The sequence below is a fragment of the Schistocerca serialis genome, chromosome 3 (assembly GCF_023864345.2).
Source record: "Schistocerca serialis cubense isolate TAMUIC-IGC-003099 chromosome 3, iqSchSeri2.2, whole genome shotgun sequence".
NCBI lineage: Eukaryota > Metazoa > Arthropoda > Insecta > Orthoptera > Acrididae > Schistocerca > Schistocerca serialis.
Window position 1 is genome coordinate 489888639 of NC_064640.1, and position 13600 is coordinate 489902238.

The 13600-nt window shown below is 41.8% G+C and overlaps 1 protein-coding gene across 3 annotated transcripts in view; it reads left to right on the top strand.

Moving 5' to 3' along the window:
- Positions 1-13600, top strand: part of LOC126470374 (GTP-binding protein Di-Ras2) — an 879000-nt gene that overhangs the window by 561911 nt on the left and 303489 nt on the right. Inside the window, exon 1 of one of the 3 annotated variants that reach the window (XM_050098196.1) lies at positions 2488-2613. The exons of the other annotated variants lie outside the window; for them this stretch is intronic. Coding sequence (XP_049954153.1) covers position 2613 — 1 coding nt within the window. The 5' untranslated portion in view covers positions 2488-2612. Of the gene's footprint in view, positions 1-2487; positions 2614-13600 lie in introns of those variants that run through there. 3 annotated transcript variants of the gene reach the window in all.

The following is a 13600-nucleotide window of genomic DNA, read 5'->3' on the forward strand; positions in this document are numbered from 1 at the left end:
GTGGAAACTAGTCCAAAATTTTTCTGATGGAAAATTCAGACAGCTTCCAACACTTTCAGCATGAAAATATAATATTTGAAATCTCTATCTGTGAGTTCTCTAAGAAACACACTGCAGACTATATACAAAACTATCTATCATACCATTCTCCAGTACAAACTGAGGTTGAAAATTTATTCCTTGTTTCAGACCATGATGTCCGGATGATTTTAAAAATTTCACAGCTATTTGCTCGTGACCACTAATTAAATTGTGGCTGAAAACACACACACACACACACACACACACACGTCACCACTCGATTATATCGAATTGTTGGTCCGTCTTGACGCAACACACTATTGTTTATTTTCTTCCCCAAATTAGTTTCAGCGAAATACCTCCAGCGTCAGTGGGCTCGTGAATTCGAAAACATGCAAAAATTATCATCGTTTCAGAACAATAAAGAACCGTTATTACACGTGTACTGTTTGGTTCCAGATACTATGCTGTATGTATAGTTTTGCAATACATTTTTACTTTAGAGTCTTTCCATAATACGAATGTTTCTTGCCGCTTTTCGGCATACGGCGTATCATCTGAAAGGACTGAGACTCTATCGTTAATAAATATCAAAATGTGAACTTACAAACGTCAGTGTCAATACTGTTGGAATTTACAGTACTGTTGTAAAGACAATTTTAGTGGCCCAAGGTTGTAACGTAATCATGTCATGTACTCACGTTAGTTGGTCTCCTTTTTGTTGCATTAAAACAGAGAAAGACGTAACTTACCATCTTTTCCAGTAATTCAAAACTTTATTCCATCTTACAGTTGACGTGTGTTGCGAGATGTCTCGCCTATCGCGAGAAGATTTTGAAAGCTGTAGCAGGAGTTTTATTTCTTACTTAGGTCTCTGTGTGTGAGGGGGGAGTATTTATGCTTTGGTTTGTGTGTGTGTCTGTGTGTGTGTGTGTGTGTGTGTGTGTGTGTGTGTGTGTGTGTGTGTTAGTCCTCTGTCAATTCTCTTAAAGCAGTAAAGAGTGTGTCGTTGCAAATAACGTGTTTGTCTTTCATTATATCAGTTTGTACGTCAAAATTTTCTTCTAACGTTAATTTACGGTGTAAGCTGTTGCTGTGTTTCATGGGTTGTTGATCAGTTTTGATATTTGTGGGGTGGCGGTTTTCAGTTATTAAGTGTTCTGCGAAAGTGGACTGTGAGCAGTCTCTCTACACAGCTCTCATGAGTTTTGTGCACATAATTCCAATGTTCCTGCTTGTTTGTCCTATGTTTGGTGACTGACAGGAGTTGCATGTGAGTTGGTATATTCTTGCATTGCTGAATTGATGTGGAGCTGTTTTGTCTTATCTTAGTGTACATGTACATTATTACTCTGCAATTCAGAATTAAGTTGCTGGCATAGGGTTCATCGAGCCATTTTCAAGTTGTTTCTGTACCGTGGCTCTCAATTCACTTATTTTATTATTATGATTATTCCTCTCTATATAAGAGGATGCCAACAAAGTATTTTCACACTCAACCGCCTCAGTTACCTTCTGCCTATACACCAATAACTTCGTTTGTTCACATATACTGCCGCGAGTTTGTTCAGTTGTAACTCAAATGCACTGAAGATATGCAAGAGCAATAAAAACTAATGGAATTGCGACTGATTCCTATGTGTCTCTCCTTTCATAAACACTGAAGTCTAAAATTCACGTATTAGGTTTGGAAACTTGACCAGAAAAGCTTTTGTGATCCAGTTACCACGCCACTACACGAATTTTAAACTTAAGTGTTTATATCATTATTTCACCAGTTCTGTAAAGTACAAGATATATGGAACAGCTAAGAAATTTACAACACCTCATGCAAATGCTCTTACACAGCATGGCGCAGCTTTGTATTACAGAGTGGGTCACAGAATTCCACATTGCTTGAAAATGACAACATGTAGAAATTGCAATCGCAAAAAAAATTATGTTTTAACAGCCAAAAGAGGAAAAGATTCCATTACAATATACTATTTTATTATTATATGTTAGTGTGTAGGATTTGTTTCTTTTTCTTATGTGGTTGGTCTGCAGTGTTGTTTGGGTGTTCTGCCTCTGTGTTTTGGAACCCTTCAGTAGTGCATTTGTGTAAGTGGCCACTGGACTAGATTCTCGGGTGGGGGGAAACCATCCTATGAGACTGCGACAGATTTGTCTCTCTGTACGCCAACTCCAAAGCTCTCCGGCACGAGTGGTGGGACACCCTCGTCGGTGCAGTCTCTTAGACGTACACAGCAACTGGAGTTCCCGGCACGATTAGTCGTTCGGCGCCAGGTCTGTAATGTAGTGGACACCGTTGTTGCCCGAGCCCAGTGTTTACGGTGAGGCACGGAGAAAGTCCCAGTGCGTGAGTCCGCGCGTTGCTTCGATCGGCTGGAAGCCGTGGCGTCGGCGTCGGCGGCGTCGGCGGCGTCGCTTGGTGGCGTGGGCGTCGTGACGCAGTGCTGACGTCACGGGCAGCGGGCGCGCCACCGGCGGCTCGCGCGGCAGTCGGCACGCCGCAGCACACACGGCCGCCGACATGCCCGCTGCTGCTGCCGCAGGCGCCGGCCCGCCCCCGCAGCCACCTCACTGAAGCAAGTACTGACCTCGCCTGCTAGCTTCTATCGCTTTCTGCCTCCTCTGCACTATCTTTCATTTTTGGCATGTGTCCGCCGAGTATCAGCTTTCCTAAGTGCTAGCCAATTAAACGAGCCACGAAACCGTACAAGCGCGGGTATTCTTCTTCGCAGATAGTCAGTAGGATGGGCGCTGTAATCCGTAGTGGGCTCTGGCGCACAGTCTAAAACTTCTACATCGCACCAATACAACCGCTATAGCCCGCAGTAATTCAAAATGTATTTTTTTATAACAAGGAAAGTAAAAACAAACGTACGCAAACATTGCTGCAGCCTGGCACGTTATTTTCCGTTATCAACGTTTCATCGGTATTGAGGTGGTCAAGAACAGCTACCTGGTTGAATATTATAAGTTGCATAAGAAATATTGATCCTAAAAACAGAAAAAAATTGAGGTGTTCTGCAGTACTCAAGTACATGATTCGTACGATACGACATGTCACTAGTTAACAATCATAAAATAACAGTCTGATCTTGACACTACGTCGAAACTGGTTACACGTAATCAGGCATTACTGATCTGAACTGTACACTAATAAAGAATAACCAATATAAGATCAAACTTCTCCGACTACGTATCAGGCGAGAGCATTCCTCGGTGGAAACTTCCGATCATTGAGTCATTAAATTCGTTGCAGGTATCAGGTGGCTGAACTTTGATATCTGCAGCAGTGAATGAGACCAGTTATGGGCGACGATTGATGTCTTTGTTCATTCTGTTTTTTCAGAAATCTGACACGTGTTTTAGGAATCTTCGGGTTACAGGATCAGATATACTGTTTACATATAATTTATTTACCATTTACCCTACCCTCATTCAGATCTGCTGATTGTACTCAACATCAGGTATGTTATGCAATATAGTAACAGGCCCTTATATTGTATTGAAAATAAAGATTTTGAATGTCAGCTGTCAACAAGATTTCTGAAAAATCGGTAACAGTAATAACACAAGCAGTTGTTCTGCAGCGGAAAATATCCTCTATATGAATCAGCTGAACACATCTTATTAAACTTCCACAATAATTGTGGAACATTAATACCGTGTATTAAAGTTATTAATACGTCTGTGTCCCTCAAAGAACCGACGGAATGTTCCATAAATATTATCCTCTATATATTTAATTACGGCGAATTTAGTTGCGAATAAGGACATAAGAATGCGGAAAGCGTGTACGATTAATAATAAGTTGTCAGAGAGTTGCCCCAGGAGGGCAGGTTAGTTTGCTTTTGTGTAGAAGATAGAACATTAAATTGTGTATATCGTACAGTTACAGTGACGTAACAAACCTATCTCGAATTCCATATGCTTTACTTGCCGGTATACAGCTTCATTTATTTACTCCGCACCCACTGCCACCGTATCAGCTTTGCCTAATGAGATGGGTGTTGGGGCGCCACCGCGCCTGACCTTGAACCTGTCGCAGGCTGGGCCAGCGCAGCAGATTTAGCCACAGCGTTCGGGAAAGCCTGCAGCCTAGAGGACCACCATATCGCCCTCACCCGCATGTATTAAACAACTACCAGACAACGACTTTACCATTTCTTAATTGTATTGGCTTGGATACTTTAGTGCACCTCTCACTCACGAAGACGTTCCTTTGTGAATGGATATCAATAGATCGCTTCTGTTTGCGGAAACGAAGCTCAGCAAAACAAGGGCAAAGCCAAAAATTCTCAAGCTGACATAAACAGGGTGAGAACTTCAAGTCTAAATTACAACTAATTTTCAAAGTATACCTCTTTTAGATCAGTTTACATCGTCCAACACTTTTTTCGGTGATTGGATTTCATACCGGAAATACCCATCTAGAAAGTTTGTAAAATACCCATCTACTGCTGCCATAACCTATTTACTGGACTCAGTGTTTTCTTGCTACAAATTTCTTTAAACGTGAGGACAGGTGGAAGTCATAAGATACTAAATGCAGGGACTATGTTGAACGTTATAATAATTCATGCCTCAAATCCTACAGTCTTCCCACTAACAAAACAACATTGTAGGTGAATGGAATGTTCTGATGAAAAAAATGAATTTTTCCTTTGTAATCGTAATCTATAGACACGTATTGTATCAGACAGCGTATCCAGAAGACTTGCGTAGCAATTTTCGCTTATCTTTCTGTCCTTTGAAAGATCAACAATATGAATTATTTTCATAATTGCTGCAACTGTAAATAATCAGCAATTTAGGGTGCGTTACCGTTGTTGGTAAACAATCAAAATAAAATAATTTATTGACAGTGCACTGTTCTATTTTATGTATTTGTACGAAAAATACCATGCACAAATATTTTAAGAACTCGTGTGATTGAAACTATTACGAACATGATGTTAACAGCTACATTACCGCACAACATATGCAAATGTACCAAAATCATAATTTTATTTCTAGCAATTCTGTCTCTATACCATGCCGAGAATTTTTCATCCTGCTATAGTAGTCACCTAGAATATTGTGCCTCTGCTGCCCTATTATCTTCGACCGTGATCGGTGAATTGTTTCCAGTAATGCCGCCAGAAAGAAAGTTGTAAATAAACACCTGATTGTTAATGTTTAGTTCAAGTGTGAAGACTTCACGGACGATACACATATAAGTGAGTAACTTGATAATTTCAGCGGCTTAGTGAGACAACACTAGATTTTGTATAGCGGTCGTATCTCGAGAGAACTACTGTTAAGTTCATGAGAATTTGCGGTGTATCAATGGCATTCTTTGATGCTTCTGTAAATTCAAACCACGAGAACACTGTAAAAAATCCTCATAATGGCAGGAAAACAACCATATATGGCTGGCATAATTATTTATTCGCCCGAAACGTTATGTAATCTTTAAAACAATTTCTTTTATAACTCATAAAACCCTGGCTATAGCCTTTCTAGCAGATAAAAGCAACTTCGCCTTATCTGATGCAAGATGAATAGGTTCCACTCACTGCTTTGACTGCTGGTTCAGAAAATCGGAGAAAAATCTTTTGTATTCTCCTTAATATGGCAATTTGTTAGTCGTTGACAGCGAAGATCCATATGCCTTATTAACCTACATCAATGTAAGGCGAATTTCACTATGCTAAAAACTAAGTAAATCAAATAATTTTGTGACAGCACGGCTACCTAATACTCTTTGTTCTTTTCCATGACTTCTGCTTCAGTGAATTTGCTATCATATTACGTTACAATATAAAAAAAACTTATATCATGCGACTGTATTTACTATTTCCTTTAATTTCTTAAGAAAATTATCGTCTAAAGAGATCTGTCGTCAATGCTGTAACCTGAAGTATTTTTCTATCCTTTACACGAACATTAACTGAACTAACATTTACAGCCTGTTGCACACTTCGCCCCTCGCCGAGAATATAACACATAAGTAGAACTAATACTAATATGTTGGGTCTGGATAAAATATGTAAATGAAATTTCCCCCAAACGACAGTATGCAAAGTGTTTATTGTTTCGTTATACATTTTCATATGTGTCATACCTTTATTATGTTTCAAGATATACTGGAAGTGCGTTTACAATGCAATGGGACACTTTTCCAAAGACGTTTGACACCTCTAGTAGAAAGTTAATTCAATGGTATAGCACATACCAGTGCTCAAACTTCGACTTTTGTCAACCACCCGGAAAACGTGTTCATGACTAAGATTAAGCTGCCGATGCTGAACTCTTTCGACCTCATCACGCTACATTCTCAAGGAAGAAGAACAGAAAGAGCATTATGCTAGCTTACGTCTATCTTACTTTTTCAGAATTCCTTGGTTAAGGTACGAACGTTACCTGATAAAAATCGGAAAACAATTCTTTCCATATTTGGCATTAACACATTTTTCTGTTTACAGGCGGCTTCCCCGGCCTACCGCAATGCGTCCCAACAAAGATACAGCAGTAACTAACCGATCAAGACGTTGTAGTGATTCAATTAGTGGGCCCGCATGTGGGAAGAGTGTGGTTGAAATGTCCATTCGCCGTCCGTACTTAGGAAATCCCTTAATGTGAATCCCGGGATTGTACCTTTTATACCTGAACAGCTGATTTTGTGCCTGAACTTAGTCAAGTCCGAGCTGCAGTTCCATCTCTAAGGGCCTTCTCGCCGATGGGACATTTAAGCCTACCCCTCGTACCATGATTTCCTTCAGTTTCAATTTGTACTATCGCGTTCTGCAACCGGAAACTGTGTTTTACCCCTGTCTGTGTATTACGTAATCAATATTTTGCACATTTTTGTGTTTAGAACATGGAATTGAACTTTCCGCCATACGAGTTCTACATCCACATATTTGCTTCACAAGCTACCTTTCTATATATGCCTCTTAGGTAACGCTCTAATACAGGGTGTTAAGAAAAGTAATCTATAGTCTGAGATATGGTAGCACGGACCAAAAAAAGGCAAAAATTATCAATGAATGTGTGCTCTAAATCGTATGTCTTAAGACCTATGTACACTTGTTCATCTTCGTTACTCTGAATCACATCTCATCTAATGTAAGCCCTTTGTTATTACGAAAAACCTACTCAATGCAGTAAACAAATGACGACTCGTTTGTCTGTTATTGTCCGTAGATACAGCAAAAAAATGGTTCAAATGGCTCTGGGCACTATGGGACTTAACTTCTGAGGTCATCAGTCCCCTAGAACTTAGAACTACTTAAACCTAACTGACCTAAGAACACCACACACATCCATGCCCGAGGTAGGATTCGAACCTGCGACCGTAGCGGTCACGTGGTTCCAGACTGTAGCGCCTAGACCCGCTCGGCTACCCCGGCCGGCGTAGATACAGCGTTCAGGAAACATTTGTTAGGGCTGTTACTGTAAATCAAATTCATAATTCTGGGTAAGCCTAATATCGTGTCGGATCTCTTTTCGCCCGGCGTAACGCAGCAACTCGACGTACATGGACTCAACAAGTCGTTGGGATTCCTCTGCAGAAATACTGAGCCCTGTACCTCTATAGGCGTCCATAACTGCGAAAGGGTTGCCGGTGCAGAATTTTGTGCAATAACGACCTTTAGATGATGTCCTATAAATGTCCTATGGGATTCATGTCGGGCGATCTGGGTGGCTAAATCATTCGCTCGAATTGTCCAGAATGTTCTTCAAGCCAGTCACAAACAATTGTGGCCCGGTGACATGGTGCGTTCTCGCTCATAAATATTCCATCTTTGTTTCCGAACATGAAGCCCATGAATGGCTGCACATGGCCTCCAAGTAGCTAGACGTAACCATTTCCAGTTAATGATTGTTTCAGTTGGACCAGAGGAGCCAGTCCATTCCATGTAAACACAGCCCACACTATTATGGAGCCACGACCAGCTTCCATAATGCCTTGTTGACAACCTGGGTTAATGGATTCGTGGGGTTTGAGTCACACTCTAACCCTACCATCATCAGCTCTTACCAACTAAAATCGGGACTCATCTGTCCAGGAGACGGATTTTCAGTCGTCCAGAATCAAACTGATGTGGTCACGAGCCCAGGAGAGGTGCTGCAGTCGATGTCGTGCTGTTAAAGGCACACGCGTCGGCCATCTGCTGCCATAGCCCAGTAACTCCATATTTAGCCGAAGTATCCTAACGGAACTGGGTGTTGTGTGATGTCCTTAGGTTAGTTAGGTTTAAGTAGTTCTAAGTTCTAGGGGACTGATGACCATAGATGTTAAGTCCCATAGTGCTCAGAGCCATTTGAAACATTTTTTATCCTAACGGATATTTTCGTCGTACGTCCCACAGTGATTTCTATTTCACGCAGTGTTGCTTATTTTTAGCACTGAGAACTCTACGCAAACGCCGCTGCTCTCGGTCGTTAAGTGAAAGCCGTCGGCCGCTTCGTCGTCCGCGGTGAGAGGTAATGCCTGAAATTAGGTATTCTGGGCACACTCTTTATCCTGTGGATCTCGGAATACTGAATTTCCTAACGATTTCTGAAACTGAATGTCCCATACGTTTATCTCCAACTAACATCCCGCTTTCAAAGTCTGTTAATTCTCGTAGTGCGGCATAATCACGTCGGAAACCTTTTCAGATGACTCATCTGGGTACAAATGACAGCTCCGCCATGCACTGACCTTTTATAATTGTATAGATGACACTACCGCCATCCATATATGTGCATATCGTTCTCCCACGACTTCTGTCATCTCAGTGTATCACACATAGGAAATGGAAGACATGATCCTCTGTCATTGTCTGGCATATGGAAGCAGCCTTTGATCCCGTTTTCTGTATGCTGAAAAATATCAAGAACACGGGATACCATCTGTACAATTATTCAGCCGCCTGTTCGCAACTAGCAGACTCTGGCTCCGTAGCTTCAACAACGGCAGTCTTTCGAAGACCTCACACCATTTGTACACCTGTTGTGGAGGACCTGTGGTGGGAAGAACATTCTGAGACTAGTGTACGTAGAAAATCAGCATCTATCGGAGCCAGTAAACCTCTAGTGTTGGCGATCCTACTTAACTAGTTGGTTTACCCACATTGTGTGCTGCGTTCCCAAGCCCTTCTGCCACGAGATCAGCCAGAATGCAGTTCTTCCAATAGCTGTTGCAAAGACGTGTTAAAGATCCACTTTTCGTAACAGAGATACTGTTCACAGACTAGGCTGGTCTCAAGTGAGATGGTATTGTAAATTTTCGTAACCAGCATGTGTGGGTTGACGCCAATGCAGAAGCAGTGGACGAAGTAAGGCATCAGTGTGGACTTTCAATTAATACATGAGCAGGAACTATTGGCGACAGCGTTATAGGGCCATATATACAACCAAACAGGTTGACTGGTGCAAGGTATCTTCAGTTCCTATCATACAAATGTCCCTCTAGAGAAAGCACCATTCCAACGAGGTCTGGGGATGCCTGCATGATGTAACACCAGCCCATTTTCTCCGATATGTCCGAGACATTTAGTGAGCAATGGAATAGTCGTCGAGGTCCGCTACGTTAGCCACCTTATTTGCTCGATCTTAATCCCTTGATTTTTTAGTTGGAGGGACACCTGAAATCTGAAGTATATGCAAGTCGCAGTAACGGTTTTCAAACACTTCAGGAACGCGCCATCCGTGCCTGCCAGCGCATCAGTGACTCTCCTGGGTTTTTTCATAGTGTGAGTGAATCCTTAAGACGTCGTACAGAATCAGTCTTTAATACGAATGGGCACCATTCTGAGCACCTCCTTTAGCGATGGGTCACAAGTGCACGTCGTATATAACAGGAATCAGACAACATTATAAGTTCTCTGATTTTATACGTTGGAGGAAATGTTGGGTTGCTTGATTCTTCTTGCAACATACACTTTCGGAACTTTAAAAGAATGTCTATCAATGATGCACAGTCTCTTTCTAAACGTACCTCAATCATCTTCTGTTGGTCTTCTCCATCAACTCGATTAACCCTATAACCCTGCACTTGGCAAACTAATGACAGAACAAATAATGGTGTTTCGTTATAGCTCAAACAGTTGTTGATCTCAGTAGCACTCCACACAAATAATCTTCCTTTCTGCTGATAATCTGTGTTATTCACTGAATAAGGAATGATATATAACTGTAATACAAAATAGAAGCACCAAAAATAATACACGTATACTGAACATGCATATACATAGATTGAACTACCTGTCTATGCCATTAACTGCTTAAAAATAATCTTTGTCGTCTACACTTCCATTTAATGTGAAGATGGTTCCTTCTGTTTCATTCTACAACTGAGACTGAGCTCCGTCTGTTCTGGGGGAGCGGGCCTAAAATCCTCGCCCGATCATTGTGACTTAAATTTGCCATGAGTTACATAAACTACTTACGAGGAATGGCGTCGTAGAAACCTTGAAACTCACTACCGGTTTCCTGCCATATGTTATACAGTCCGAGATTCTGTTCCTGTCTGACGACATGATGAGAAGCTAAGCTGTAAACGTCATTTTATAACGACTACACTGATGCCGAGGTTCGCGTAATGTTGAAAGCTATCCCTCCTTCTCTTTACGTAATTTCCTACACTATTTCTATATTTACTGTAATGTGACATAGATTTATCTATACATGCGTCATACGTATTTTCCATTTGTGAAGATATCGGTTGCAGGAAAGCGTGGCACTCTTTAAAACAAAACAAAATTACTGATTTACTGCTCAAGTAAGTTTTGTTTCTAGGCTCGATTACACGTTTCAGTGGTCATGTCGTCATCAGCATTTCTGCATCGTAGAATGTACTTGTGACATGTAGCCGGCCAGGGTGGCCAAGCGGTTCTAGGCGCTACAGTCTGGAACAGCGCGACCGCTACGGTCGCAGATTCGAATCATGTCCCGGGCATGGATGTGTGTGATGTCCTTAGGTTGGTTAGGTTTAAGTAGTTCTAAGTTCTAGGGGACTGATGACCTCAGAAGTTAAGTCCCATAGTGCTCAGAGCCATTCGAACCATGTACATATATCGTCTCTTTGACATACAGCGATGTGATGAGAAGGTTACATGTTGTCTTTTACTACTGGTGAAACGATTAACGTTATTTAGAGCACACACAGTTTTACATTCTTAGAGTTAGGCTGAATAGCTCTCCCACTTAAGGAATCGTTCAGGTAAAATGTAGACTTCGCAAGAAATTAAGAGCAAACTGTCAGATACAGGAAAATTATAGTAGATGAAGAGGATTGTACGCTGTAAAAACTAACAGATTTTTTCCATATGTTGACAACGTCTCACCCTAGATAAGCAGAATCCTCTGTTTATTTAAAGTTAAAATGGTTTTCTGTCCAACTAGACTAGTATTTCAGCGCAACCATAAAAACCTAGATGGAGTTATTTCTACCTAGTACGTAACCAAAGATTCGCATTTAAATGTTGTTTCTTTGTGACGTAGTCATACTATGCCTCGTGTAGAAATGAAAAGATGGCTCTGAGCATTATGGGACGCAACTGCTAAGGTCATTAGTCCCCTAGAACTTAGAACTAGTTAAACCTAACTAACCTAAGGACATCACAAACATCCATGCCCGAGGCAGGATTCGAACCTGCGACCGTAGCGGTCTTGCGGTTCCAGACTGCAGCGCCTTTAACCGCACGGCCACTGCGGCCGGCAGAAATGAAAAGAACCAGCACGTTTCAGAATTCGACATAAGGTAATATTGTGTCCTATCCCGACTATGGTTTACTGCACCGCAATATTGCTGCTCGCGTGGATCGGGATCCCGCGATTGTAATGCAAACAGGGAATCGATTTGTTCGGGACGGCCATCTCAGCGCCATCCAGGGTTACACAGCCATGCACAATCGCACAGTCACGTCACGTGTCTTTAGTCAGGAAATGGGCTGGTTTGCAGCAACACAAGCATCCACATGGACAGTGAGATAACCAGTGGAGCACCTCGGATTGCATACGCGTTAACCCCCTTGACGCGACAGCAGACGAAGCCTCTCTGACAGTTGTGCTCCCAACGGTAACAGAACACAGGAAGTCGGCTATTCAACGAATCCGTGTGCAGCATCACCATGGACATACAGGTGTGTGGAGGCTCAGAGGATAGCGAACGTTGATGGCATAGCCGTGTTTCTCATCAAAGCCAAGTTCGAATTGATGTCGGCCATGTTAGAGCTGTTGTTGCTGTCAGAGGTCGCAGCTGTCTGTACTAAATCATGTAACTAGATAAGATTATGGTGTAACAGTTCACATCTACAGCTACATCATAGTCAGCAAGCCATCTAGTGGTGTGTGGCGGGGGGTATTTGAGATACTACTAATTGATTCCCCCTTCCCTTGTTCCATTTGCGAATGGCGTGTCGGGAGAATGATTGTCTTAAGCCTCTGTATTGGTTCTAATTTCTCTAATTTTCACGTCGTGTTCATTTCACGAGATGCTAGCGAGAGGAAGTAATATGCTGACCGAATCTTTCCGGAATGCACTCTCTAGAAATTTCAATAGTAAACATCTCCGTGATGCACAACGCCTCTCTTGTAACGTCTGTCATTGTAGTTTGTCGAGCGTTTTTGTAACGCTCTCGCGCCGATTCAACGATCCGATAATGAAACGCGCCGCTTATCGTTGGATCTTCTCTATCTCTCCGATCAGTCCTACCTTGTAAGGATCCCAGGCAGATGAACTGTCCTCCCGACTCGGCAGCTTTAGTGGCAGAACAACTGAGAGAAAATCTGGAATACATTTCACATAAATTTCCTCAGCATATTACAGTTACAGATATATTTATTTATTTATGCATTTATTTTAACTCAGACGTTTAGGACGGGTGGTAGGAACAGAGCATCGAGTGACATTATACTGAGTGCACTATCTGAAAATTACCTCGAGCAATTAAACAGAGAACCAACTCGTGGAGATAACATCTTGGACCTACTGATAACAAACAGATCCGAAATTTTCGACTCTGTAAGCGCAGAACAGGGAATCAGTGATCATAAGGCCGTTGCAGCATCCCTGAATATGGAAGTAAATAGGATTATAAAAATAGGGAGAAAGGTTTATCTGTTTAGCAAGAGTAATAGGAGGCAGATTTCAGACTACCTAACAGATCAAAATGAAAATTTCTGTTCCGACATACAATGTTGAGTGTTTATGGAAAAAGTTCAAGGCAATCGTAAAATGCGTTTTAGACAGGTACGTGCAGAGTAAAACTGTGAGGGACGGGAAAAACCCACGGTGGTTCAACAACAAAGTTAGGAAACTACTGCGAAAGCAATGAGAGCTTCACTGCAAGTTTAAACGCAGCCAAAACGTCTCAGACAAACAGAAGCTAAACGATGTCAAAGATAGCGTACGGAGGGCTATGTGTGAAGGGTTCAGTGAATTCGAAAGTAAAATTCTATGTACCGACTTGACAGAAAATCCTAGAAAGTTCTGGTCTTACGTTAAATCAGTAAGTCGATCGAAACATCATATCTAGACACTCTGGGATTATGATTTCAAAAAAAAAAATGGTTCAAATGGCTCTGAGCACTATGG